The following is a 27,469-nucleotide window of genomic DNA, read 5'->3' as shown; positions in this document are numbered from 1 at the left end:
AGAAAGAGGGTGTGTGAGAGAGAGGGAGTGAGTGAGAGAGAGAGTTTTTACAAATGTATAAATTACAATTGTATGAAATAGGCTAGTAAATATATTTTATATATATATTACATAATATATTATAAAAATATATTTTTTATATTAGTTGATTTATATATAAATAAACATTATTTTTGCACTTTTTTCATTGTTATTACATTGCCATTGTTGCATTAATCTGTCCTGTGCTGCACTCTGTGTGCATGTTCACTCAGGCATCAGATTGTTGGGTCGGTGATGTTGGACTGATGTGTATCGCAGTGCTTTACAGAAGAGAGGCATGAGCATGTGGAAATTCTCTGTGTTTGCATTGTAAACAAGGCAAGTACTGTCCTTTAGTTACATTATTTTTCTCATGAATCTTTTCTGTGTTTTTGAAATGTGATTTTATGGCTACAAATGGTTTTAATTAAATTGGAAGATGCGCATAACAGTGAACAATAGTACATATACTGGGAGTTTAAAAAAAAAGTAATTATAAATAATTAATATTAAAATATAATTAAACACACTCTATTTGTTTTATTTTATTACCCAGTCGAATGTTGTTTATACTGCCAAATATCTTATTTATTTCCTCTTCTTTGATCTGTAAATCTGCACGTATTATTATCACCCCTTATTTATTAAACCTAACTAGATTTGTTTAAAAAAAAGATCTGTGGTTTATGATCAGCTTGTGTTCAAACATCTAGATGTTGTTTTAGAAGAATTATCAAATTATTATTATAGCCAATTGTGTAGCCTCTTGTGTTGCTCTGTTGGTATTTATAAGACAGAAAAAGCACCATAAATTATGAAAATATAAAAAATATCTATATTTTTTTCTTTTGTTTTCTCTAAAGTTAGACGTGACTAAAAACATGGCCAAAGTGTTTTTTCAGTGCTTGTTATTTTGGCTGCTTTTACCTGCGGCCAGATGCCAGGACAGAAGAAAGTCTGGAAAAACATTAAACAACCTCAACAGCAAACAGGAAAATGGTAATTACATTTATTTAAGTGTTTTATTCATTGTAAGAAGATTCTTTGTCTTGGTTTAGTCTTACCCATCGGAAACAAACAAACAAACAAACAAACACACACACACACACACACACACACACACACACACACACACACACACACACACACGTTGGGTTTCCATGTTTTATGGGGACTTTCCTTAGAATTTTTGTTTTTGTTTTTATATTGTACAAACTTTATATTATATCCCCTAACCTGAAACCTACCCCAAAAGCTAACCCACACAGAAAACTTTCTGCATTTTTACATTTTCAAAAAACATAATATCGTATGATTTATAAGCTGTTATCCTTATGGGGACTCAAGGAAAGGATTTATACTGTACAAAATATATATTCTATCCCCTAAAACTAACACAACCTGCATTTTTACATTTTCAATAAAACATCGTTTAATATGTTTTTTAAGCTATTTAAATAATGGGACACTAGAAATGTCCTCATAAACAACATTTATAGCATAATACCCTTGTAATTACCAGTTTGTAACCTAAAACATTGTCCTCGTAAACCACATAAACATGCCCACTCTCTCTCTCACACACACACACGCGCACGCGCACGCGCACGCACACGCACACGCACACGCACAGGCACAGGCACAGGCACAGGCACAGGCACACAGATATATTTAATATCTAATTTGTTTCTCCTAGATAGCAAAGATTCAAATACATGTTTGCTTGATTCCCCTGCTTCTCATTTTTCTTCTGAGAAGAATAAAGAGTCCAAGATTTCAATATAAATAAAACAATTTCAAGACCAAATTATAATGTCAGTAATTTTTATAGTAAAATAATGTAAAAATGATACAGTCAAAAAGATTGTTAATGGGTAGTTGCTATTACATATACAATACAAATTATAATATATTTATCAGAACAATACATGTAAATTTACAGTCTTTTTTATGTACAAAGTATGATTTTACCATATAATTAAATGGTAAAAACTTGAAATATGTTTCTCAAGAGAAAACATGTAATTTGTATAAAACTATTCTTAACATTACATTAAATAAATAATAAAAGGATGTGTCCAAAAGCCCCTGCGTGGCCATAACTTTCCAATATATTTTATTGTTGTAATGCAACTTTTTTAATGTCTGTAATGCACATTGGTGTGCTTTGTGTTATATTTTTGTAGTTTATGTTTATTGCATTATTTTAGTGTCACATGTGTTACTCAGATGGTGTTTTTTTGTGTTTGTGTAACACTTTGCAGAGTGTCTCAACGTGTGTATTAATTATTACTCCTTGAAAGGTCATTCGTGATGAATGTTAAGTCATCATGTGGCCTTTTGTAGTTACTAAGGTGAATAACAATACATTTTAAAATGAAAAGCAGAATTTTATAGTTCAAAAAGATTAGTATATCAAGTTTATATCATTTAACAATATAAACGGTAGTGAACCGTAAAATATGCAGTAATCAAAATTACATCCCGTAAAGCCTGAAACATGATCAACATATATTTACAGTAAAAATCTGCCATCCAAAATGTCCAGTATTTTACCGTAAATGTAAAGAAATAAGTATATATATATATATATATATATATACTTATTTCCACATTGATTGTGTAGCTCTTACTGTATGTCAACAATTGACTCATTTGTTTCTCAATCATAATTTTAAGACTTTCGTTTCTTCTCTGTTTTCAGAGTTAGTGTGTCCACTCGAAATCGCATTCATTCTGGACAGCTCCGAGAGCGCCAAAGTCTTTTTGTTTGATCGACAGAAAGCATTTGTGCGCTCCTTCAGTAAGCGGATTGCACAGATGCAGGTGTCCGGCTGGCATCTTCAAACTCGTTTTGCACTGATTTACTACAGCAGCACAGTGTACATCGACCAACGCTTCAAAGACTGGCAGGATCATGATGTCTTCCTAAGCCGATTGGAAAACACAAGCTATATTGGCCAGGGGACGTATACAACGTATGCCTTAACCAACGCCACTCAACTCTTTACCAGCGAGACCAAGGGCCAAAGCGTAAGGGTGGCTCTTCTCATGACCGACGGCATCGACCATCCACGGAATCCTGACATCTTGATGGCAGCAGCAGAGGCCAAGAGTCACAATATTAAGATCTTCACAATAGGCTTATCATACCTGGCACAGGACATGAACAGTGGCAAACTGTGGGCCGTGGCGAGCAGCCCCTCTCAACAGTACTTCCACAGCCTCACTGACCCCCATCTGGAAGAACGGCTCCTTCAACAGCTCGTGAGACATTTAGTTGATCTGTCAATCAGGGTTGGGGAGTAACGGAATACATGTAACGGGATTACATATTTAAAATACAAACTGTATTCCACTACAGTTACAATTTAAATCATTGGTAATTAGAATACAGTTACATTCAAAAAGTATTTAGATTACTGAAGAGATTACTTTGCATTTTATTGTAATGTATTTAATTTAATATTTAGTTCTTTCAGATGCAAAACCTATAAACATATAAATGATGTGATCCAAAGTGCATTTGAACAGCGACTTTCTTATGATGTGTTACATTCATACGAGCAGACAGAGTAAGTTTGAACTAAGTTTGGAGCAGAAGAAACAGAAATAAACCTTGTGTAAATTGTTGAAATGCTATTTCTAGCCATTTTACATGCACATGTTACCAGACACGATCATATTTTTTATCAAGAAAATTCACGTTGTATCACAATCTCTTTTTTTCTAGCAAGACCTTTGATATTAGGGCAAAAATCATATTCGTGATAATATTTTTTTTATTGATTTCCAGTAAAAATACAAAAATATCCTTAAAACAAGATCAATTTGATTGATCTTGTTTTAGAAACAACACTGCATAAGATATTTAGGTTTTTCAGAGAATGTATTTTTAACATGTGTATTTTGTCTTACTGTACTGGCAGGAGTTTTTATATTCAAAACAAGCGAAAAATGTACCAGTGCCGAAGAAGTAATCAAAGTATTTAGAGTACATTACTGACTTTGAGGAATCTAACGGAATACGTTACAAATGACATTTTACAGCAAGTATTGTGTAATCTGTAGTGGAAGCATTTCAATAGTAACCCTTCCAACCCTTCTGTCAGTGCCCGTTTTCCTGTTGCGATCAATCAAACATCACAAAAATCCCATTTAATTCCAGCTATATCATATTTAAACTGTAAATTGTTAAACTAAAAATGTGCTTCATGTGGTAACATCTAAAATAACTGATTTGTTTTGAATTCAAATACTATTCAACATGTCTTATTCAACCTGACCTGACTACAGTACATTATGTTACACAATTATATACACACATATATATTTATCTATCTATCTATCTATCTATCTATCTATCTATCTATCTATCTATCTATCTATCTATCTATCTATCTATCTATCTATCTATCTATCTATCTATCTATCTATCTATCTATCTATCTATCGTCTGTCTATCTATCTATCTATCTATCTATCTATCTATCTATCTATCTATCTATCTATTTATCTATCTTGAACTTATCTATCTATCTATCTATCTATCTATCTATCTATCTATCTATCTATCTATCTATCTATCTATCTATCTATCTATCTATCGTCTGTCTATCTATCTATCTATCTATCTATTTATCTATCTTGAACTTATCTATCTATCTATCTATCTATCTATCTATCTATCTATCTATCTATCTATCTATCTATCTATCTATATATCATCTGTCTATCTATCTATCTATCTATCTATCTATCTATCTATCTATCTATCTATCAATCTATCTATCTATCTATCTATCTATCTATCTATCTATCTATCTATCTATCTATCTATCTATCTATCTGTCTGTCTGTCTGTCTGTCTATCAATCTGTCTATCTATCTGTCTATCTGTCAATCAATCTATCTATCTATCTATCTATCTATCTATCTATCTATCTATCTATCTATCTATCTATCTATCTATCTATCTATCTATCTATCTATCTATCTATCTGTCTATCTATCTATCTATCTATCTATCTGTCTGTCTGTCTGTCTGTCTGTCTCTCTGTCAGTCTATCTGTTGTCTGGCAAACATAACTTTCAAATTTCAAGAATTTGTTAAACTCTTTTAAACTTTTAGGGTTTGAGATGCAAATACAGTAACTAGAGTTCACTCCACTGTCCTCATGTGTGGGTCATACATCAGTGGGGGAATTGTGTGGGGGAATTTTCCATGTAGACACATAATGGTGTAGCTTGTGAAATTCTTCATTTGACTATATAATAGATTACTGTCTGTACTACATTTGTCTTGATGCTTTTTGATACTGTCATAGTGTTGCTATTCTTATCTCTCTTTTCATTTTTTCTCAGGAAACAATTGCAAAGAACGAAGTAAGTATTAAACAATTTAATATAAGATATACAGTGGCCCTAAAAGTTGGTCAAGTATCCCATAAAAAACTGTTGTTACACGTGTGAACTTACATAATGCTGCTTTGATGATTGCAAACTACATCTTGTTTTATTTCTTGTGCCAGTGTCCAGGACCAGCGGTGTGTTTGTGTGAGAAAGGTGAAATAGGTCCTCCAGGCAGTCCTGTAAGTATTGTGGAGATGCATTTGCAGACATTTTTGCTCATTTGTCATTAATGACGTAGTTTTGAAGAAAACTGTATTTTGCTTAGGGTCAAAAAGGACATCCAGGTTATGAAGGAGCACCAGGTCCAAAAGGCTCAAGGGTAATATAATAATAATAATAATAGTAAAAACAGTCAAATTTGTTGGAAAGTGCAGGATGTACAGTCAGCCGATCTTGCAAAATAAACCTGACAGAATGATCAAGACCATGACACAAAGCTAAAAGCACATTATTCAGATCTTACATGGCTACTTGTCAAATAAGCAGTATATAAATAAATGGCCATGAAACACTGATTTGAGTTGAAATTACTGTTTGACTCATTTATGTGACTCATTTTAAAGGGGGAACCAGGAGCGCCTGGTCTTCCTGGACTCAAAGGTCCAGAGGTATGTCACATTCATACATGTATATAATCAATTTACACATTCTGTTTAATCCAAAAGCTCATTTGACCGACACTCTTTTTTGTGCTCCCTTATTCACAGGGCAGACTTGGGTTCAAAGGTGATAAGGTGAAACAAAGTAGTTTTATCTTTTACTTACTTATGGGTTTTTGCACAAAGATACTTGTAGGATAAACTTACAGAATCCATATTTTTGTACATTAAATTGTAATAAATACAATGAGTTTTGTTTTCTGTTTAGTTTCATCGTAGAGCTGCATAAGCATACAAAATGACATTTTGTCATGACGTTTGTCCCAACAAACAAAAGTTAATCATGTCCAGATCTCCAAATATTATACTCCCATAATGTCAGTATCCAATTGGTTATTTAAAACCTCACTTAAACTGATATTATAAGCCAAGTTTTAGAATCTAACATATTTTAGACGTGTCTAAATAATAATTCCTTTCATTTATATAGTGCTTTTCTAGGCACTCAAAGCGCTTTACATAGTATAGGTGGAATCTCCTCAAACCACCACCAGTGTGCAGCATCCACCTGGATGATGCGACAGCAGCCATAGTGCGCCAGTACACACACCACACACCACATATTGGTGGAGAGGAGAGAGTAGAGATAATGGATGGGGATTTTTAGGAGGCCATGATTGAGAAGGATCAATGGGGGGAATTTGGCCAGGACACCAGGGTTACACCCCTACTCTTTACAAGAAGTGTCCTGGGGGTTTTTAATGACCACAGAGATTCAGAACCTCGATTTAACGTCTCATCCGAAAGACAGTGCCTTTTAACAGTATAGTGTACCTGTCAATATACTGGGTCATTAGGACCAGGTGAGCACCCCAAATACCTCTTTCAGCAGCAACCTTAGTTTCCCCCAGGAGGTCTCCCATACAGGTACAGGCCAGGCTCAACCCTGCTTAGCTATAGTGGGCAACCAGGCCAGAGCTGCAAGGTGATATGGCTGCTTATAAATGGTGCTAGCTAGCAAAATCCAACATTTAATCATATCTATTAACCCTAATATGTAGACGTCACTCAATTGGTTGAGTTGAGTAATTGCATCTCCAAATCTTGTGTAATTAAGTTCACTTAACTTGGTGATCATATACTAGGATGCAAGTAGATTTAACTCAGATTTGATATTTAAATGTTGTTGCCTTTACTTAATAATTCTATTTGAATGGACTCAAATGTAGATAGTACAATAACACAGATCTAGGTCAATCATTAAATAAACTTATCTCTACATAGAAATCCATAGACACCTGTACATCAGTGGCATATTTACAAGGTGATAGTGTTAATAGGGTTCAACTTGACCAAAGGGGACACAGATCACCCTAATGTGACATCACACTAAACAACTATTTGCAATAAAACAATATAATACTACAAAAGAGCTAAAACATAATATTCTTAATAACAACTAAATGCCACCATATGTTCCCTTTGACCAAGGAAACATAATTAAATAATTTAAAGCATTATGGGTATTCCCCATAACCTCAGCTTTGTTCTCAATAGTTTGAGTTATTATCACTTAAAATATGAAGTCTGTGGATTTTTAAGAAAAATAAGTTTAAGGAACATACTACATATTTAAGTTATGAGCCAGTTCAAGTAATGTTTAATTAAGACAACATTTTTCCAGTAATGACAACAGTATTGAGATTTTCACTGGCATGAACAATTACATTAATTTTAACTATATATTATAATTACTAACTATACATTAATACTGCATTATATGTATACAAATACAAATATTTGCTTTTGTGTTTTATATTTTAACATGATTTAATTTTAGGTAATGAAGTTATAAAAACAAAACCAATCAACATGATTTATTAATACTGTATCAGTAGGGCAAAATTTAGGGCTGAGTCACAAAAGAATGTCAGATGTTGAATTACTACCACTAAGTTAAGTTATTTAGTATTAACTATCATTGATATTTCTGCCTGTGTTCTCACGCATTTTATTCTACAATAAACTATAAAAGTGTCGAATCATGTTTCAGGGGGATCAAGGTACTTGTGGACCACCAGGACAAAAGGGACATGAGGTACTTTATGTCTTCACTTCCATCCTCCAAATATGTGTTCATAAATATGCCATGTACTATTAATTAGAAATTGATGTTGCATTTCACAGGGCATTGAAGGGCCTCCAGGGCCAAGGGGCCCAAGAGGAGAGCAGGCACAGTACAAACATTTCTCTCTTTACATCACATATTGTTTTAAACTGAATTCATAACTTCCTATTAGTATATGCTGTTTACTTATATACTAAATAACTGTATTTGTAACTATATGTATCACTTATATCATTATAATTACACTGCAAAAAATCCTGATAAAGCAAATCATAATTTTACATGTCCATTTACCATTAAAATGTCTAAGGATTTTACAATTTAGCAAAAGTGGTTTATAGTTGCCTCTAAAAATCTCTATCTATAAGACAAAATCTAAATTCTTTATCAAGAGTTGCCACACATGTAAACATTGTACTCATGGTAGGGGCGTGACTCTTTCCCCAGCCTGCACTTATGGAATGTGACATGCAGACAGCTTGTAATCCAGTGCTAATGTACACATATAAAGCAGTGAATTCAGGCTTGCAGGATATTATTCTTTTTCCAAGGGAAACTTTGTACAGTGGATTTAGTGGTGAGATGGATTAGTGAAACTAGTACAGCAGAACATCCGTCTACAGCTCCCTTGAAGCACTGATTTAGGCATTTGCTGATTAAATATCCTGCATTTTATTGTTTGTTCTTATTGCAAAAAGTTTGGAAGAATTGGGATATTTCACCCCAAAATGTAAATATCTGTCATCATTTACTCACCTTAATGTTGTTCCAAACCCGTATAATGTTCTTTGATCTGTAGAACAAAAAAGTCCCCAGTCACCATTCACTTTCATTGCATGAAAAACAGATCCAATGAAAGTGAATGGTGACTGGCAATGACATTCTGCCTTTTGTGCTCCACGGAAGATAGAAAGTCAAGAAATATTAAAGAACATAAAAAGAACCAAATTTTTGGGTGAAATATCCAAACAAACAGTGAGTGGCCCAGGACCAATTTCACCATATTTCTTCATTCTTTCACCAGGGTTCAAAAGGGTCTCCAGGGGACCAGGGACCTGAAGGTCAAGCAGGACCCAAAGTAGGCTTACATCTTACATTTCTTTGCCAGTGAAAAGTCTTTCACTGATATCTGTGTCTTAAATAGAAACAGAAATGTTCAAAGTATTTCACTGTCAGAAATGACATTTTAGGGATATTTCCATGTCAGTTTAAATTCAGATTTGTTGCCATTCATACTTTATTCAGGATGTTTTAACAAAGAGTGCCTTGAAAATCTGACAAATATAATATCTGGCAAAAACCCCTACACTATTTGATACAAGGGATGCTTTTATTCTCTATAAATGTCAAGTCAATGTTCTCTGCACAGAGAACGTGTCTGGTGATCAAAATATGTATGTACTGAACTTTTTTTGTGTGTACTAAAAACGCTAATTGTTTTATTTAATGCTAAGAACAGGGCTGGGCAATATAGCTAATAAACAGTGTTGGAGAGTAAAGGAATGCATGTAATAGAAAGCGTTGAAATTTGCCAGTACTGAAGAATTAATCCAAAGTTTTCAGATTACGCTTCTGACCTTGAGTAATCTAACGGAATACGTTACAAAACCCTCCTAACCCTGATAATAAATATACACTTTCTCCCCAGCCTTTAGACTATATTCTAGATATATCTTGATATTTATGCATTTGACTGAATTGCAAGAACAAAACGGTAAAAATAGAAATAATCAAAGCATGTTTTTTCTCCAAAATAAGCACATGTATGATATTTTGCATTTTCATTTGCAATGAAACCTGATATTCTTCTCACCACAATTGTACAGAGCGGTTATCTGAGTTACCGTAGACTCAACAAAGCATTTCTGTCTGAAGAACTGCCACTCACTGGATGTTGTTTGTTTCTGGCACCATTTGGAGTAAATTCTAGAGACTGTTGGGTGTGAAAATCCCAGAAATATTCAAACCAGCCCGTCTGGCACCAACATTCATCCAAGCGATTATCTAATCAGCCAATCATGTGGCAGCAGTGCAGTGCATACACTCATGCATATAGGCCTCAGTTAATGTTCACAACAACCATCAGAATGGGGAAACATTTGATCACAGTGATTTTGATCAAATGATTGTTGGTGCCAGACGGGCTGGTTTGAGTATTTCTGTAACTGCTGATCTCATGGGATTTTCACACACAACATCCATTGAGCGGCAATTTCTATGGACGGAAAAGCCTAGTTGATGAAAGAGGTCAACAGAGAATGGCCAGAATAGTTTGGACTTATTGAAAGGCTAAAGTAACTCAGATAACCCCTCTGTACAATTGTAGTGAGCAAAATAGCATCTCAGAATTCACAACACGTCGAACATTCAGGCGGATGGGCTACAACAGTAGAAGACCACTTTTATTTTATTTTATATATATATATATATACATACACAGTATGTGGTGGCTCAGTGGTTGAGGCTCAGGGTTACTGACCAGAAGGTCGGGGGTACAAGCCCCAGCACCACCAAGATGCCACTGTTGGGCCCTTGAGCAAGGCACTTAACTCCAGGTTGCTCTGGGGGATTGTCCCTGTAATAAGTGCACTGTAAGTCGCTTTGGATAAAAGCATCTGCCAAATGCATAAATGTAAATGTATATATGAGAAAGCATTTTAATTTATTTTTGAGTGATGACGCAAATAAGTCAGTTATGATTTGACATCATTGATATCAATTCAATTTGAAATGATTTATGAAATCAAACTGAACTTATCAAATACTATAACTCGCCGTTTTTGCTACTGCACGTCTGTCATAACTCTTTCATACTGGTGAGTCGCCATACATGGAAGGATTGCGAAACTAGTCAAATAAAATCTTTAGGAAACTTTAGGAAACTTGATGACCAAATACAAAGCACTCTAAATAATGATTATTTTCACAATGTTGCTAAAAGGAATAGTTCACCCAAAAATGAAAATTCTGTCATCATTTACCCTCATATTGCTTCAAATCCATGTGGCCTCTTTCATGGAACTCAAAAACAGATGTTAGGTAGAATGTTACTGCTTCAGTCACCATTCACCATTACACAATGATGAGTCTAAGACTTAATATATATTACAGTTTAATTTCTGTTAATGCATGAATTTCTGTAAAGCTGCTTTGAAAACCGCTATACAAATAAAAATGACTTGACTTGACCATTCACTTTCATTACATCCTTTCTCTATACATTCAAAGTAAATCGTGACTGATGTTAACATTCTGCCCAACATCTTTTTTTGTGATCCATGGAAGAAAGTAAGTCAAAAGGGGTTTATAACAACATGGGGTGAGTAAATGATGACGTCATTTTCATGTAATTTTTCCCTTTAACATTGTAAATATATTATGAATATTCAAGATATCACGCAGCCCTACAGTAGCTAAAAGTATTAGTGAAAATGTTACACTTTAAAGATAAACTTTCAATATTACACATATTTACCTGATATCACAACAGCACGCATATAAACTTTGTCACTGCCAAGACACTGATTTGCATATCTGTAAAACTGTACGAGTGTCAATATAAATGATTTACCTTCAGTTTGCTTCCAGGGGGATCGAGGACGTGTCGGTGCATCTGGACCACCAGGGGACGTTGGAATTGGCTTCCCTGGTCCAAAAGTAAGATCGATGTTCTCAAATATCTCAACAGGACTTCTCTTATCATATTGAGCAAGTTTAATAATTATGTTGAAAGCAATACACTGACATTACAATCACAAAGGACATTTTCATTGCTCAGAGTTTGCTCTTTTATAGCTCAGGAGACTGCTCCGTTGTGTTTTGTTTAAGTATAAACTTCACCCTTAAATGCATCTTTCACCAGGCACTATTACATATTTCTGGTCAAAATAGACTATTTATAAGAGAAAGGTTTTAGAACACTAAAGAGGTGTAGACACAACTCCAAAAAAATGGATGAGGTACAGGGGGTGAAATGAGGTCGCAGTTTACTAAAGACTCGAGGTATGCGTTTAAGTGTCCTTCTAAAACTCCTTAGTAGAAATTAAGAAAGAGTTAGTTGTTAATTGTGATTTTTTTTTTCTTTACCTTTGGAATTATGTTATTTGGAGCCAAAATTGGAGTTGCCAGAATAAGTTATGATGCGCTGGTTGCTCCGGAGGTTCTACATTGTTCTTGTCCATCTTGCTGTAGGGAGACAAAGGAAACCCGGGAAGACCAGGTCCTCTTGGCCAGATTGGCGTAGGTCAACCAGGCCTACCTGTAAGTAAAACAGACTCTTTTATACAGCCGTATGTATACTGTAGATGTGCAATAATGACATGATGATATTGTACATCACTCTAGGGTCCCACAGGTCCACCAGGAGTACCGGGGAACCCAGGAGCTCCAGGTGAGGGACTTCCTGGGCCAAAGGTGAGAAGTTTTATTTATACTTCGTTCTGAGTCATATGTGTAATATGCCTACATCATACTGTATCTCAAACAACTGATGCATTGTATTCACTGAGATATGAAGAAACTAAATGCCAATGCTAGTGAGAAGAGAACAGATGCAAGAAGGAAACAATGAGGCAATTCTTGCTCAGTTGGGTGTGAGATGGTGTCTTTGCGAGAAAGTTTCAATGCTGATTTCTCCGGGATTATACATTTGCTCTTTGCCTCTCTGGGGAGTTCTGTCCTTTGAATGCAAACACCTTGGCACCCAACATTACACTAGCATTAGATTTGCAGGTGTTTGATTGTCACAAAGAAGTCTCCTAGCTACCAAACTGCAACGGATAAGCGATCAGAGAAAACAATTTACAGTGTTTTACAGTCTTATTTTGGTAAATGCAAAAAAGTAAGCCATAGGGTTTGCAACAACATGAGGGTGAGTAAATGATGACTGAATTTATATTTTTGGGTGAACTATCCCTTTAAAGGCAGTGTGAACAAAGAAATTGAAATATTATGTTTTAATCTGTTTTGTATTAGGGTGACCGTGGGTTTATTGGCCCAACTGGTGGACGTGGGCCCCCAGGTAATGGGGTCAACGGTGATAAGGTACAATGCAGTTGTGTGAGACACTAGTTGTCTATGTAAAGGGAACATTTGAATGATCTTTTTTATTATTATTTTGACCATGTATCATCCTCTCAGGGCAACGCAGGGCTATCTGGATCACCCGGACCAACAGGATTACCCGGGAGGGGGATTCAAGGAGAAAAAGTATTTAGTTTTCTCTGATTTTTGTACCATTATTTTATCTATATTGTAGTATGGTCTTTGTATGGCAAGCATCACTATTAATACTGCGCAGGGTAACTTTAAGAATAAAACTTAATGACGGGTAGCCCATCCTGCACCATATGTGAAATGAACATGAATGATACCTCACATCATGATGCTTCTTGAGGACAGATGTTTGATTCCATAAGAGAAATGACTTGCAAACAATTTAGAAATGGACTTTCAACCACCTCATAAACACTCAGAATACCTTAACAAAGTAGTGCCCTAGCAATAACCCATAACGCCTTAAACACCTATCAACACTCTAGGAGCTGTCTAATAACACCCTAGAAACTGCCAAGAACACCATAGCACCTTACCATTGACCATTAAATACTGGGCATGTTGCTTTCATACGAAATAAATGGAATATTTTCAGACCAACTCACAAGTGACTCATATTTTCTACAGAAAAGTGAAAATTCTAGTTATATTTACAATCTGAAATCCCTTATGGTTATGTTGTTGGCCGTTATTTGTCCCATCCATTTTTAAAGTGGTGTATGGTATCATTTTTATGATTGTCAATCTATACCTTATTATCTAAAGGGGAATCAGGGGCCTGATGGTCCTCCTGGCCCAAGAGGGAATCCTGGGATAGGACTCACCGGCCAAAAGGTAAGACTTCTTTTATAACAAGAGATATTTCCTGTTCCTGTTGGGTGCTCCTCGATACTTTTCCTTGGGTTGATCGCCCTTGATCATGCTTCACCATTGGTCTAATGGGTGACGAGAGTCTCAAGCGGGGCACAAGAATGCCCCCCTTGCACTCTCTTAAACCCAACACATTTCACGTCACACCAGTAGTTCACCAGCTAGGTAAGGGACAATTCCCAGCTAGTTAAACCATTTTAGTGTATGACGTGGAGGCTAATAACCACCCAATGCAAATGATTGATTTAATGACGGCATTGCAAGACTTGATGTGACCGTTGATTCCGGCACTGAGACTCATCAGAATTGCTACACTATATTCACGTCAGGAGGTTTGAATAGAGGCATTAAACTCTCGCAATGTCTCGTTATGGAGGACCGCAGAGTAAGTGCATTGTTTTAGAAAGGTGACTGAAACTTCCTGTTCATTTAACAGTTTTAATGCACGCATTGCATCCATTCAGAATTGAGAATTTGAATAGACCATGGTATAATGTGTATTAATTAACAACTATTCATATCTTCTAATGGAGTGACTGCACATGACTCTTCTTCATAAATTAAAGTTTTAAAAAAATTTGTGTCTATACGATAAATATATTTACTGTATAGTAAATGTTTAATAAAAGCCCTGTTATAATGCTCTTCTCCATTGTCATGATAAATATAAAACAAACATTTCTCACAGGCAGTAGTAGTGAAATGTTACTGCATATCGAGTTTTGTGAATAAGGTGCATTCTATAATGAGCCTCATTTAAATAGAATATGTGTTTGCACTAAAACAATGCCAATGACTTAATTTACACTAAACACTATTTCATTGTATTTAGCAAATGGATAAACTGGTTTGTGTTTGTTTTTCATTTGTTTTCTCTCAGGGAGAACAGGGTTTCACTGGTGACCCTGGTCCCATTGGTGAGAGAGGAATTGGAGAACCAGGACCTAAAGTAAGTTGCAACTAAATTCCCTTTTTATAATGGAAAAAAGTACCAAATTATGAAATCAGTGTTGTGCTTATGGGTTTATGTTGTAGGGTGAACCTGGATCTCAAGGCTTACCAGGTGAGCCAGGTGTACCAGGAGAAGACGGGGCCATGGGATCAAAGGTTGGAATACTTTCAACAGCATATAAAAGATATAATTCACCCTAAATGACTTACAATTCTGTCATAAAATTTTGGAAGAATCAGTATGAAGGTCTTGCCACAAAACAACAGTTCATAATGATCATGGGGGGAATTAAGCATACAGGGTTGGAATGGCATGAGGGTGTGTAAATAATTACCATATTTTCACTTTTGGGTGAACTGTTCCTTTAATGATCAATTGCTTTACATCCAAGAAGTTTAATAACCCTATCTTAAAACATACTGTATGATATCTTGTTTATTTTAGGGTGATATAGGCTTACCAGGGCCCAAAGGACAAGAGGGACCTCCTGGAAGAGGCTTATCAGGAGAGAAGGTGTCACACCAATTATTATATATTTGTAAACGGATTCAAAAGTTTTAGGAGTGACAACTACACTTCAATGCAGGAATGAGTCTCCTAAAATATCTCAATCTGTGTGTGTGTAGAATTCAGGAGTGACATGCTTTACTGAATCTTCCAATAAAATTGAAGATGAAGACTGTCAAACAATTAACTCATAACCAAAACATTTAGAAAATGTTGCTCTAAAAAGACAAGAACATAAAACAATCTATTCACTGAAGGGAATTTATTAAATACTGTAGATTGTAACTAATAGGGGGATCGAGGAGAGAGGGGACCCAGGGGCCAAACAGGACATGCCGGGCCAGTTGGGCCAACAGGGGCCAAGGTAAAAACAACGCATTTTTTATCTTAAAGATAAAAAACCATGTCATGAATAAAGTTCTTGCAACATTTCAGAACAATTACCATTATGTTCTCTTAAAATAGGGAAAACCAGGGAATGTTGGAATGCCAGGTGTTCCTGGGCCTTCCGGCAGGGGCATACCTGGAGCTAAAGTAAGTTAAAGCGATGTTCTGGGTTCAATGCAACTTAAAAAGACAGTAAAGCCAATAAAACTGGTAACTTTCACATCATAAATGTAAAAATTGTTTAAAGGTACTTTTCACTATGGGCATCAGTTGTATAGCAGAAGCAGAATTTCATCCACCTAGAAAAGCAGTCCCACCTCTCAACTTTACTGCTCAAATAACATAACCGTTTTTATACCGAATAATCATGTAAAACAAATATACAAACTGCTGGCCCAGTTTACTTTTAAATGATTGTAAATGTGCCACTGTGATGATGGAAAAAAATGTATATATTTTAATGTGCTAGTAATGTCCAAATACATTTTGGGGCCAGTACAAATGGAAGCAATTATTGCACTGTACCCATAAAGAAATATTTCATACTTTAATTTTCCTGTAGGGAGATGCTGGGCTAATTGGTCCTCCGGGACCTGCTGGAGAGCCGGGCATTGGCATCGCTGGGCCTAAGGTAATGGGCTTTTCTTACAGTAAATTTTACTGTGATTTTGTCATTGATGTAATCCATCTGTTGTTTCTAAGGGTGAAATTGGATTACCAGGACACCTTGGACCACCAGGACTAAAGGGAGAAGGCTATCCTGGGCCACCTGTAAATATTAATACCACAAAACACTTTATTTATGCACCTCATAATTACATGACTGCAAGCAAGATTAAAGCTGAAGTATGTTCATTTCTCAATGTTAAATACTTTCTTCTATTCCAGCTTAATATGCAGAGACAACTGTAAGTTAGCCATTCATGGGTTAATTTTCTTTAAAACTGTAAACACTGTCTCTGTGATTCTATACAAATTCCTGTGTTTGTTTTTAGCAACCCGCTTATACCAACCCCAACAATTTTTTTCAACCAATTGTGTGAGTTGGGGGCAGGACTATATGACTGTTTGAACAACTGCAGACGTTGGGCAAATTTGGAAAGCTGTTTTGAAAACTGTTTATTTTAGCAATTTCGTTCGGTAGCGCTAATGTCGCAGAAATTACATACTTCAGCTTTAAGTGTTAACATACAGACTCCAAATGACCATTTATTTTATAGTTTTTAAAGTATTAAATATAAAGATAAAATGTTCAAATCAGAGATGATATCTTTGGGTAGGCCAAAGTTCCGGAATAGATGATGGAAGTGGATCTCAGCTGTATGAGAAGCTTTCTGTTGGGAAGTTTTTTGAGGGGGATTAACCTGGAGGCCTCTGAGAACCAATATAGTGCCACAAGGATGCAGGTGTTGTGGTCAGATGGAGGTAGGTCGGTCACGAAGTCCACGCCAACATCAGACCAGTGCCGTTGAGGAATGGGCCGGATGAGGTCCAAGGTTTGTGTGATGCCTGGATGCCCAGAGCCAGGAGTTGCAGTGCAACCATCTCAGTAAACTTTGTCATAGAAGTGCAGGGAAAAAGATGTGATCTGCAGGACATGTTGAAGGAAAGCGGTCTTGCGAATTGGCCGACACAATCTCTCTGTCAATATCACACATGATTGGCTGCAGAAAGACGGAGGACAGAAGAATGGCCTCAGGGTCTGAGGACTGAAGCTCTAGAGTGTGAAGATGGGAGAGAGCATCGGCTTTAGTGTTCTCTGAGCCGAGTGTGTAGGTGAAAGTAAATTGGAAACTGGTGAAGAAGAGTGCCCAACGAACCTGGCAGGTATTGAGTCATTTAGCAGAGTGGTGGTATTCCAGGTTGTGGTGATCAGTGATAACCTGAAAAGGGAGCAACGGTCCTTCCAACCAGTGACTCCATTCATCCAGCGCCATCTTGATTGCCAGGAGTTCACGGTTGCTGATATCATAGTTCTGTTGTATGGGCATGAGTTTCTTGGAAAAGGTGCTGGGACAGAGCTTAGGGGGGTTGCTATGGTGTTGGGAAAGAGCTGTTCCAACTCCGGTTGGTGGAAGGCCTGGAAAACTGTAGGATAGTTGAACAAGCCATAAGGCATTACCCGGTATTCATAGTGTCCGGTCGTGGTGATAAAGGCAGTCTTCACTCGTCACATTCTCAGATACTGATCAGGTTGTAGGCACTGTGAAGGTCGAGTTTGGAGTAGAATGTGGCTCACTTAAGGAGCTCCAGTGCTGCGTTTACAAGAGGGAGAGGGTACTTGAATTTGACTTGAAGATTGAGGCCGCAGGGATGTGGATCGATGATGCAGTCCCACTCCCTGTGAGGGGATAACTAAGAAGCATTCTGGGGATTGAACCTGTCCAGGAGGTCTTGTATTCAGCTGGAAGGTCTACTTTGGTGTGCTCTCAATGTAGGTGGCTTGGAATGGAAGGGGAAGACAATGATGCTGAAAGGAGTCACCCCAGGAGCATATCTCCCCAGTTTCCCACGTAATGATGGGTTTGTGATGGCTCAGTCATGGCAGCCCCAGAATGACTTTAGCAGTTGACTCTTCTAGGATGAGGAAGGAGAGGGACTCTGAACAATGGTGTCCAACATGCAGGGTGAGAGGGTCAGTTTGGTGACATCCACTGAACGAATAGGCAGGGGCAAGGGACAGGGTTTTTTTTTTTAAATTCCCTTTTCTCCCAATATGGAATGCCCAATTCCCACCACTTAGTAGGTCCTCATGGTGGTACAGTTACTCACCTCAATCCCGGTGACAGAGGACAAGTCTCAGCTGCCTCAGTCTCCGAGACAGTCAATCCATGCAACCTATCCTGTGGCTCGTCGTGACCAGTGGAACCCCAGGACAGACCTAGGTGTTCCACCAACCGTCACTGCTGAGAGTGTCTCGTCCTGTTGCTTGAGAGTGAGAGGAATGATGATAGGAGACTTAAGCTGAGTGGATCCAAATGCATGAGTATTTAATAAAAAACAAAAAAGAAATAGAAAACAAACAACAAACAGGCAGGGTTGATAAAAGAGAACAAAGAACACAGCTTCGTAAACCACAACTATGATGAGGGTCGGACACTGTGTAGACACGAAGGGGTGGCACACAAACAAGACTTGACAAGAAACAAAGGAAACAGAGAAACTTACAAACTTTAACCTAAACCTTAACATAATTTTTTGCTTTCTTGCAAGCACTGGTATTTGCTATTTGTATATATCTATAGTTTAACTGTCATACAAAAACTCTCCATGTTATGATCTGTAGGGGCCACCAGGTTTCCCAGGTCTTATGGGAGAGATTGGACCAGAGGGAACAGGTTTACCTGGACCAAAGGTAAGGTGCAAACAAAAGTATAACTATTATTATTGTTAATATTTAGGGTTAGGGGTTTGTTCAAATTCATTATACTTATTGAGGAGATGTGTGCTATTACTTTCCAAAGCAATCAGTCTTACAATTTTCACATTGCAGATGATAAAACATGAAAAAATAAGAAAATCCCATAGTCTAATATTGAAGGAGGGACCCAAGCCATATCTAGAGTCCAGAATATCATAGAGCCTAGCAACACCCTAGCAACCATGTTGCAACAAGCTAAAAAAACACCCTGAAAATCTTTGCATATCAAAGTGCTGGCAATAACCCACAACAATCAAATGTTTTCTTCAGAAAATTGTAAAATTCAGTATGAAAAATGTACTCTATAAGATTTTTTCTGTCACAGGGAGATCGAGGCCCTCCGGGTCCCCTAGGGCCTGCTGGAACACCAGGTATTGGGCAGGTGGGCCCAAAGGTGGGGAGTTTATTTCAACCTATAAATATACAGAGTAGATATAAACCCATAAAATAATATCAACATAGTACACTATTGAATGAGTCATTAGATTTTAACAGAGCGTGTTTGTAGATATGATTTGGTGGAACTCACATAAACTTTCATATATATAAAAAAATTTATTTGGTCCTAAAAATGCTTCATTTCCTTTATGCATAAAAATGAAAATATATATAAATAATATATATATATATATATATATATATATATATATATATATATATATATATATATATATATATATATATACACCATATGCCCCATTGAGAGAGAGAACCACTAATTGTTACCACAAGGAGGTTACACCCCATGCTACTCTACCCTCCCTAGCAACCGGGCCAATTTAGTTTCTTAGGAGACCTGGCTGGAGTCACTCAGCACACCCTGGATTCAGCAACCTCCAGGGGTGGTTTCAGCATCAAAACTTGTTGAGCTACCCAGGCCCCTCCATATGTTCTTGAAAGGTTTTGTGAGATTCACCCATTCAGATAAACACAGATAAGGTGATATTGTTTTATTTGTGATACAGATACATAAAGGTGTTATTGTTATATTTGGACTGCAGGGTTCTATTGGTCTGACTGGACCCGCTGGACCACAAGGATTACCAGGAGAGGGTGTACAAGGACCAAAGGTAACATACTGTAAATCTGGATGGATTAATTATCAAATAACATTTTGTAGAATCCCTAAAAACACTGTTCTCGAATGCAGTTAAAATAGCCTGGAATTACATGAGAGATACATCTATGACTACTTAAATTGGTCTATTTCAATGCATTTCACACTTTATTATTTTCGATAAAGGGTGATGCCGGATACCAGGGTATACAGGGGCCAAGAGGGCTACCTGGGGAAGGTTTACCGGGGCAGAAGGTGAACATAATTGTATAGCTGCTAGCATGCAATCTTATTGTATTCAGAAAGCCACTCTGATGTTAATGTAATATTTGTAGGGGGATCGTGGGCTACCAGGAACACAAGGAAACAAAGGGTACAGAGGTAGCCAAGGAGAATCAGGGCTTACAGGACCACGGGTGAGAAGATTTAAGAATGACAATGGGCATAAAGATTCTAATGTTATCTCTCCATATTAAAAGCAAGTATATTAATACATTTATATACATTTATTTACTGAACATTGTGTCATACACTTGCAGGGCAATTCAGGACCAAAGGGAGAACCTGGTCTAACAGTAAGTGCAAAATTCAACATTATGCCACAAATGCTGTTGACTGAGCTGAACTTGTATTGAATGTGGAATATTCCTTTAATATTTTAACTAAAATCTTCATATATCTTGCAGAAAGGGGAAATAATCACTTTAATCAAATCTATTTGTGGTGAGTAATCAAAATGGCATATTTTTACTAATTTGATCAATTGGAACAAACCTTAAATTATTTGTTGTTGATTTGCAGGTTGTGGCCAAATTTGCAGATTGGAACCCCTTGAGCTGGTGTTTGTGATTGACAGCTCTGAAAGTGTCGGCCCAGAAAACTTTGAGATCATTAAAAACTTTGTGAATGCTGTGATCGACCGTGCATCAGTAAGTCCAGAGGTGACGCGTGTTGGAGTGATTCTCTACAGTCATGTTAACCTGGTGGTCACCAGAATACAAGACAGGTTAAGTCAGGAAAACGTTAAAGCCGCCGTTCGCAGGATGCCGTACATTGGGGAAGGCACCAACACAGGAAGTGCCATCAAACAGGCTAATGAGATCTTCCGATTTGCTCGCCCAGGTGTGAGGAAAGTGGCTGTGGTTATAACGGACGGGCAAACGGATCACCGTGACAACGTGAAGCTACAGGATGCTGTAGAAGAGGCCCATTCCGCCAATATTACGATGCTTGTTATAGGGGTGGTGAATCAAAGCGACCCAATCTATGAGGATTTTAAGCAAGAGCTGACATCAATTGCCTCCAAGCCTGATGAAGAGCATGTGTTTTTCATAGAGGATTTCAAAACTCTTTATGGTACATATCATGCAACGAATTAGACTATTAGGCACACACCAGTTTTAACCATTGATGGTGGTTTCCAAACAAGTTCCCTAAATTAAAAAACAAGTTCTGTAATTGGCTTATATAGTCCCGAAACATGCTTTGGGTTAGTATTTGAATGTAAATGCTTCTTGCTAAGCAAGCTTGATGCGAGAGTCATTCCAAAATGCACGTAATGAAGCATGCATTGCATTCTCAATGTTATCCCAAGAGGCTACATAATGGACATCAGTTTTGTGGAAAATACTTTGAAACTATAGCTTCCCAAGCTTCAAGCTACTCATAGTTTGAAGTAGTTCAACTACAGTCAATCTACAAACAAAAAGTAGCTTTCACTTTGAAGCTTTTTAAAGAACATATTAGATGTATATAAAAATCTATTAATATTATTTAATTGAATGACATCACCTAATAGTTTGATTTTTCATTAGGGTGACATTCTCTTATGAACATTAACCACTGTCTTACTATAGTAACCATAGATTAACCATGGTATTTGTAGTAAAACCATATTAGCCACACATTTGACCACATTTAAAATGTAGCTTATTTGATCAAAACCATGGTATCCACAAAAAAACTAAAAACTAAAAAAAAAAAACAGTAAAAACAGTCATGGTTACAACAATTTTACTACAGTAAAACCATGATTCATTTTCATAAAGGTTAAACAAATAGGGTGACAACATTAAACTGAATGTAAATGTGTTCTTAATAAACACTACTAAAACTAGAAAACATTATATTTCATATAATTTCACCAGTCAAATTAATATTTAAAAAATAAGTCAAAGTCCCTCAAGCTCAAGTGACCAGACAGAGAATCGTTTATGTGAACTAGTTAATTTACATGAACTGTCTAAAAAAAACCATGCACTAAAATATTATCTGAGTTTCCAATGCTAAATACAAGGGGTTCGTTTATTTTTAATTTACCTGAACTGTCCCAAAGAACTGATTAACTTAAACGATTTGGATTTCCCAGCACTACATGAGATACAGATGACAGTTTAGGTGAGGATGTTTAATTACACTCACTGCTCAATTGCTGCACTTGAAATACAATGTGAAACTAACTGCAGAGAACAGAGACATTTTTTATTTCACAATTTATATCTTTGGTTTAATAATAGCAGGGTTTTGTGATGCAACAGCGCTACTCATTAGAAAATGTAGCTACCTTGTTACTGGAAAACTACTACACTACTGAAAAATATATTTCAGTTAGCAGTGTCGCTACTTTTAGTTAACTACTCCCAACACTATTCACGGAAACTCTATTTCTTAGGGCTGGGTTTCTCTTTCAGGTCAACTACTGTCACAGTGAAACAACAGTTTGAAGAGAATCTTGCAGAGCAAGTTAGTTAAAGTTGACATGTTTAAAGCTATCTACCTTAATAATTGAGGAGAGTCTGTCTGCGTCCTGCAAGACTACTACAAGACACGCCCACTACAAGTTATGTCCCTTCAAAAAACGTAACCAAAGTTGTATTGAATACAATCATACCGCCGTATCACTAGGTGGCGACAGTGAGGAGAAATGTGATGAAAATGAAGAGTAGAAGTTGTTAGAGGCATGCTAAGCTAACAGGCTAACTGGTTAGCTTGTGAGCTAACTGCAGAGAACAGAGACATTTTTTATTTCACAATTTATATTTTATTATTTTATTTTACCTTTATTTAACCAGGTGAGCACGTAGAGAACACGTTCTCAATTGAAACGGCGACCTGGCCAAGATAAAGCGAAGGTGCAAGACATACAAATAGTTACACATGAAATTATACAAATTAAACATTAAATACACAAGGAACAAAATTTTAAGTAAAATACAAGTTTTCTGGGCAATAAAACAGACAGTGTCGGTATATAAACAATTAGTGAAATATAATTTATAGTAAAGGCATGAAGTTGTTATCGAGAGAGAGAGAAAAAAAAAAAAAGCAACTAGAGCAGAGATAAATTAAATATTAATTTATAATAAAGGGGTCAACATGTGCAACGGACCGGCAGAAACTCTGATAGTCATTTTTTAAAGGAAGTGAGAGAGATGGTATTCTCAAGTTTCATAGTCTTTTGTAACTCATTCCAGTCGGATGCAGCAGCAAACTGGAAGGAGTTACGGCCGAAAGAAGTATTTGCTTTTGGGGTTACTAGGGAGATGTACCTGCTAGAGCGCAGGTTACGGATAGGTAGGGCAATAACAAGGAGAGAGTTCAAGTACAGAGGGGTTTTGCGTAATATTGTTTTATATATAAAATGGTACCAGTGGGTCAGGCGTCAAGTATGTAAAGAGGGCCAGCCCACTAATGCATATAGGTCTCAATGGTGAGTATTGAAAGGGGCATTGGTGACAAAACGGATGGCACTGTTGTAGACCACATCCAACCTTTTCAAAAGGGAGGTAGAGGCAGATCTATAAATGACATTTTATATCTTTGGTTTAATAATAGGCAGCAGCTAACTGCAAATAGCAATAGATATTATTAGCATTCCTAATTAAAGGTGCACTCAGTAATTGCATTTTGGGCTTAAACTGATACCTAACGGCTTGTTTGCAGCATTGTTCATTGCAGTAGTTTTCGGTTATCGATGCCACTGTATAAATTCACAATTCACAGCCAGTCATGATTAATTTAATCCCTGAATGAAAGAGTCTAATAACAGGGCTGTTACTGAGATTAAGAGAGTAGTATTCATATGGTCATGTGATTCATAAATGCCAGCCCCCATGAGGCAATCCTCTCCATGTAGAATAAAACAGCTTTTATAAGGTTACTAATATAACTTAATCTTCATCTTGTGCGAAAGCTTTCAATTTTGTACATATCTTTCATAATATCTATTTAATTTCTTTAAAAGTAAAACTTTTTAAATGAGGAAAAAATTACTGAGCATACCTTATATTCTAACATACAGTATAGTGACATCACTGCAGTGTGTATATTGTGTTTATTTAGAGTCCCACAGACACCCTAGCCTGGGATTTTACATAGGAACTGGCCCAAAATATTATTGAGATGTCACTGTCCTTTTCTGCATATCGCTGCTTCCTTCGGCATATTGTGGCGCCGTTTTGTGGCCCGTTCTACATAACACGGCTCATTTGCAGCCGGCCAGTCCACCCCTGATTGACCACAAAGTGTGTCAGCCCACTTGGAAAATGCCCAGTATGCCAGATTACCAACCCCTGCACCTAAACCTTACCTTACAACAATTAACCATGGCTTTACTACAGTAACCATAGTATGCATCAACATGGTATTTTATAGTAAAATCATAGTAAACCACAAAATTTAACACGGTTACTATATTAACACCATATTAATGTAGAAACACTATGGTTAATTGGATTAAACCATGGCCAAAAAAAATGCTGTGGTGACCCCCAAAGGGAGGAGCTGAAAGTAGTATTAGTATTAAGGGAAATATTAAAATTGGAGACAGGAAAACGGGATGTGAAAAATTGGGATATTGAACCCAGGACGCTTGATAAAAACTCATCCATAACATTGTTACACATAACACTATTGCAAGAATACTTGGGGCTGCAGTTTGACTTTAAATTCTTATACTTGTTATAATTCAAGTAACTCTTTTAAAGTAACTCCATACACCTCTTGAGCACTAAGGATCAATAACTGTAGTTATGTAGTTTAGTCTCTGTAATGTACGAGCACACATACAGCCAGTATGTTTAGCAGAACTGTGCCTCTGTGTTTGTTTACTGGAATAGGAGAAAGTATTTTAACATTACAAAATTCACACTTCACCATTTAAATCCTATTAAATATTCTGTGCAAAAATAAAAGTAATACCTTTCTATTTCTAATTTCTAGAAGTGGAGAGTAAACTGCTCCAAAAGATCTGTGAGGATATTGACGGATCATTATTCAGTGCGGTCCCAAGCTCCAATCGGCCTCCTGGCACCTCTACATCCATCCATGATGAGAAACCCCCTCAAAGAAGGACAGACACCCCCAGTTTTGAAGGAGACCACCGTAAAACACAAATGGAGGTAAAGTAAAAGCACACAAAAGGAGATGTTAGGCAGAATGTCCTGGCTGCTGCTTGCCATATGATAAAAGTGAATGGGGGTCAGGTACTGTTAAAATTAAAATTCATGCCTGAAATCCAAAAGTTGTTTTCTACTGAAAATCTTGCCCTCCATTGTAGCTCTTAAATTAAATATGGCACCTTTGACGTTTAAGAACATCAAGTCATCGAGCCTTATGTGATATATTTAAAGGCGCCATAATAGATTTGAGAGCTTCAGAAGGGAAGATTATCAGTCAATTACAATTACAATTTTGGCCTTTTCCTCTCTCTCACACACACACACACACAAAAAAAAATCATATGGCTTCAAAGGACTTGGAATATAGCGCATGAGTATTACAGACTACATTTATAATGCTTTTGTGTCATTTTGGAGCTTGACCACATCCTATTCATGTTATTTGTCCAATTAGCCAAGACCACCTGGAGAAACTGGGGTGTTCCCCTTCAGTGATCACAAATCAGAGGGCACGGACATTATCGGAACTTTAACGCCATATTTCGACATAGAGGACCTGACACGCCTCCCAAATTTCTCTCTCACGTCTTTGGATCAGCTGAGGCAAAAATCATACAGAACTGACCCCACAATGACATCAGAAACACAGAGACCAACTGACTCGCCACTGCTGAAACAAGATGATTTCACTGCAGGTGTGTCATTCCTGTTATGCAGTACTTTTATTCTACTTTGTAACTGTTCAAATGGAACAAATTCCATCCATTGCAATTAGGTTGGTAACACATACCCAGAAGTTCATCCACCTTGAAAAGTAGTCCCTCGCCAAATGGATGATTTAGGACAGTCCATGTTCACACGGCAGAATACGGCTGTCAGTCTTGTCTTCAAGTGCTACATACAGTTACACACCATTTGGTTATAAACAAGAGTGACAACCACATTCTGTAACCAATCTGACTCTCTTAAACTTTCCAGACTCGCAACCATATTTTTGGTAAACCTATGGTGTGAGAACAGAACTGTACTAACCATATATTTGGTTTAGAAGTCATATTTTAAACATTTTTACTGTAAACCGAAATGTATATTTAATTTTTCCTACTTTTTATTTTAACAGGGGAGGGATGCCTGCAGCCTCTGGACCCTGGTCCATGTCGGGAGTATGTTGTTAAATGGTATTATGATCCAAAGGCCAATTCTTGTGCTCAGTTCTGGTTTGGAGGTTGCCTTGGCAACAAAAATCAGTTTGATAGCAATAAGACTTGCATGAAAACCTGTGAGAAAGTTTAAGTCTCATCAGAAGAGCACTGACCGTGACACAAAACAACAAGGTATTAAAAAGGAATGTGAATTAAAAATAAAGTTTTTTTTTTTATAAGTATATTTTAGCATTTAAAATGATTCTATGAATATTCTAAAATAACTCAAAACTACTAGCCATGAACAATCTTTAATATTCACATGCAGACATTACTGACATGCTTATTTAAAACAGTCATACATTTGCATATTTAGTTACCCTAAAAATTATTTGGACACTTAAGCCACACAAAATGTATGAATGTTGTTATAATAACACATTTCACACAAAAAATGTCACTAAAAAAGGTTGTAAGTGGTAAGCAATAAAACTTATACATACTGTATTATTCAAAATG

The 27,469-nt window shown here is 36.7% G+C and overlaps 1 protein-coding gene across 2 annotated transcripts; it reads left to right on the top strand.

Annotated features, from left to right (window-relative positions):
- The first annotated feature begins 29 nt into the window (after positions 1 to 29).
- Positions 30 to 27,469, top strand: col28a1b (collagen, type XXVIII, alpha 1b). Of its 2 annotated transcripts, none has more exons than XM_052143308.1 (36): positions 30 to 55; positions 255 to 360; positions 889 to 1,020; positions 2,726 to 3,288; positions 5,386 to 5,406; positions 5,553 to 5,612; positions 5,699 to 5,752; positions 5,997 to 6,041; positions 6,141 to 6,167; positions 8,086 to 8,130; positions 8,220 to 8,264; positions 9,185 to 9,238; positions 11,749 to 11,817; positions 12,352 to 12,420; positions 12,505 to 12,573; positions 13,135 to 13,203; positions 13,300 to 13,368; positions 13,981 to 14,049; positions 14,966 to 15,034; positions 15,121 to 15,192; positions 15,482 to 15,550; positions 15,837 to 15,908; positions 16,010 to 16,078; positions 16,494 to 16,562; positions 16,634 to 16,702; positions 19,218 to 19,286; positions 19,678 to 19,746; positions 20,354 to 20,422; positions 20,596 to 20,664; positions 20,745 to 20,825; positions 20,949 to 20,984; positions 21,096 to 21,132; positions 21,211 to 21,765; positions 25,630 to 25,808; positions 26,263 to 26,503; positions 26,929 to 27,469. In XM_052143308.1, exons 3-36 carry the CDS (start codon positions 903 to 905, stop codon positions 27,099 to 27,101), a joined length of 3,513 nt encoding a protein of 1,170 aa, XP_051999268.1. In that variant the 5' UTR covers positions 30 to 55; positions 255 to 360; positions 889 to 902; the 3' UTR covers positions 27,102 to 27,469. The 2 variants fall into 2 exon arrangements, with proteins under 2 accessions (XP_051999268.1, XP_051999267.1); XM_052143307.1 differs by having other exon boundaries at positions 885 to 1,020.

Source organism: Xyrauchen texanus, chromosome 15 (genome assembly GCF_025860055.1).
Source record: "Xyrauchen texanus isolate HMW12.3.18 chromosome 15, RBS_HiC_50CHRs, whole genome shotgun sequence".
Classification (NCBI taxonomy): Eukaryota; Metazoa; Chordata; class Actinopteri; order Cypriniformes; family Catostomidae; genus Xyrauchen; species Xyrauchen texanus.
This window is presented reverse-complemented; position numbering and strand designations above follow the sequence as displayed.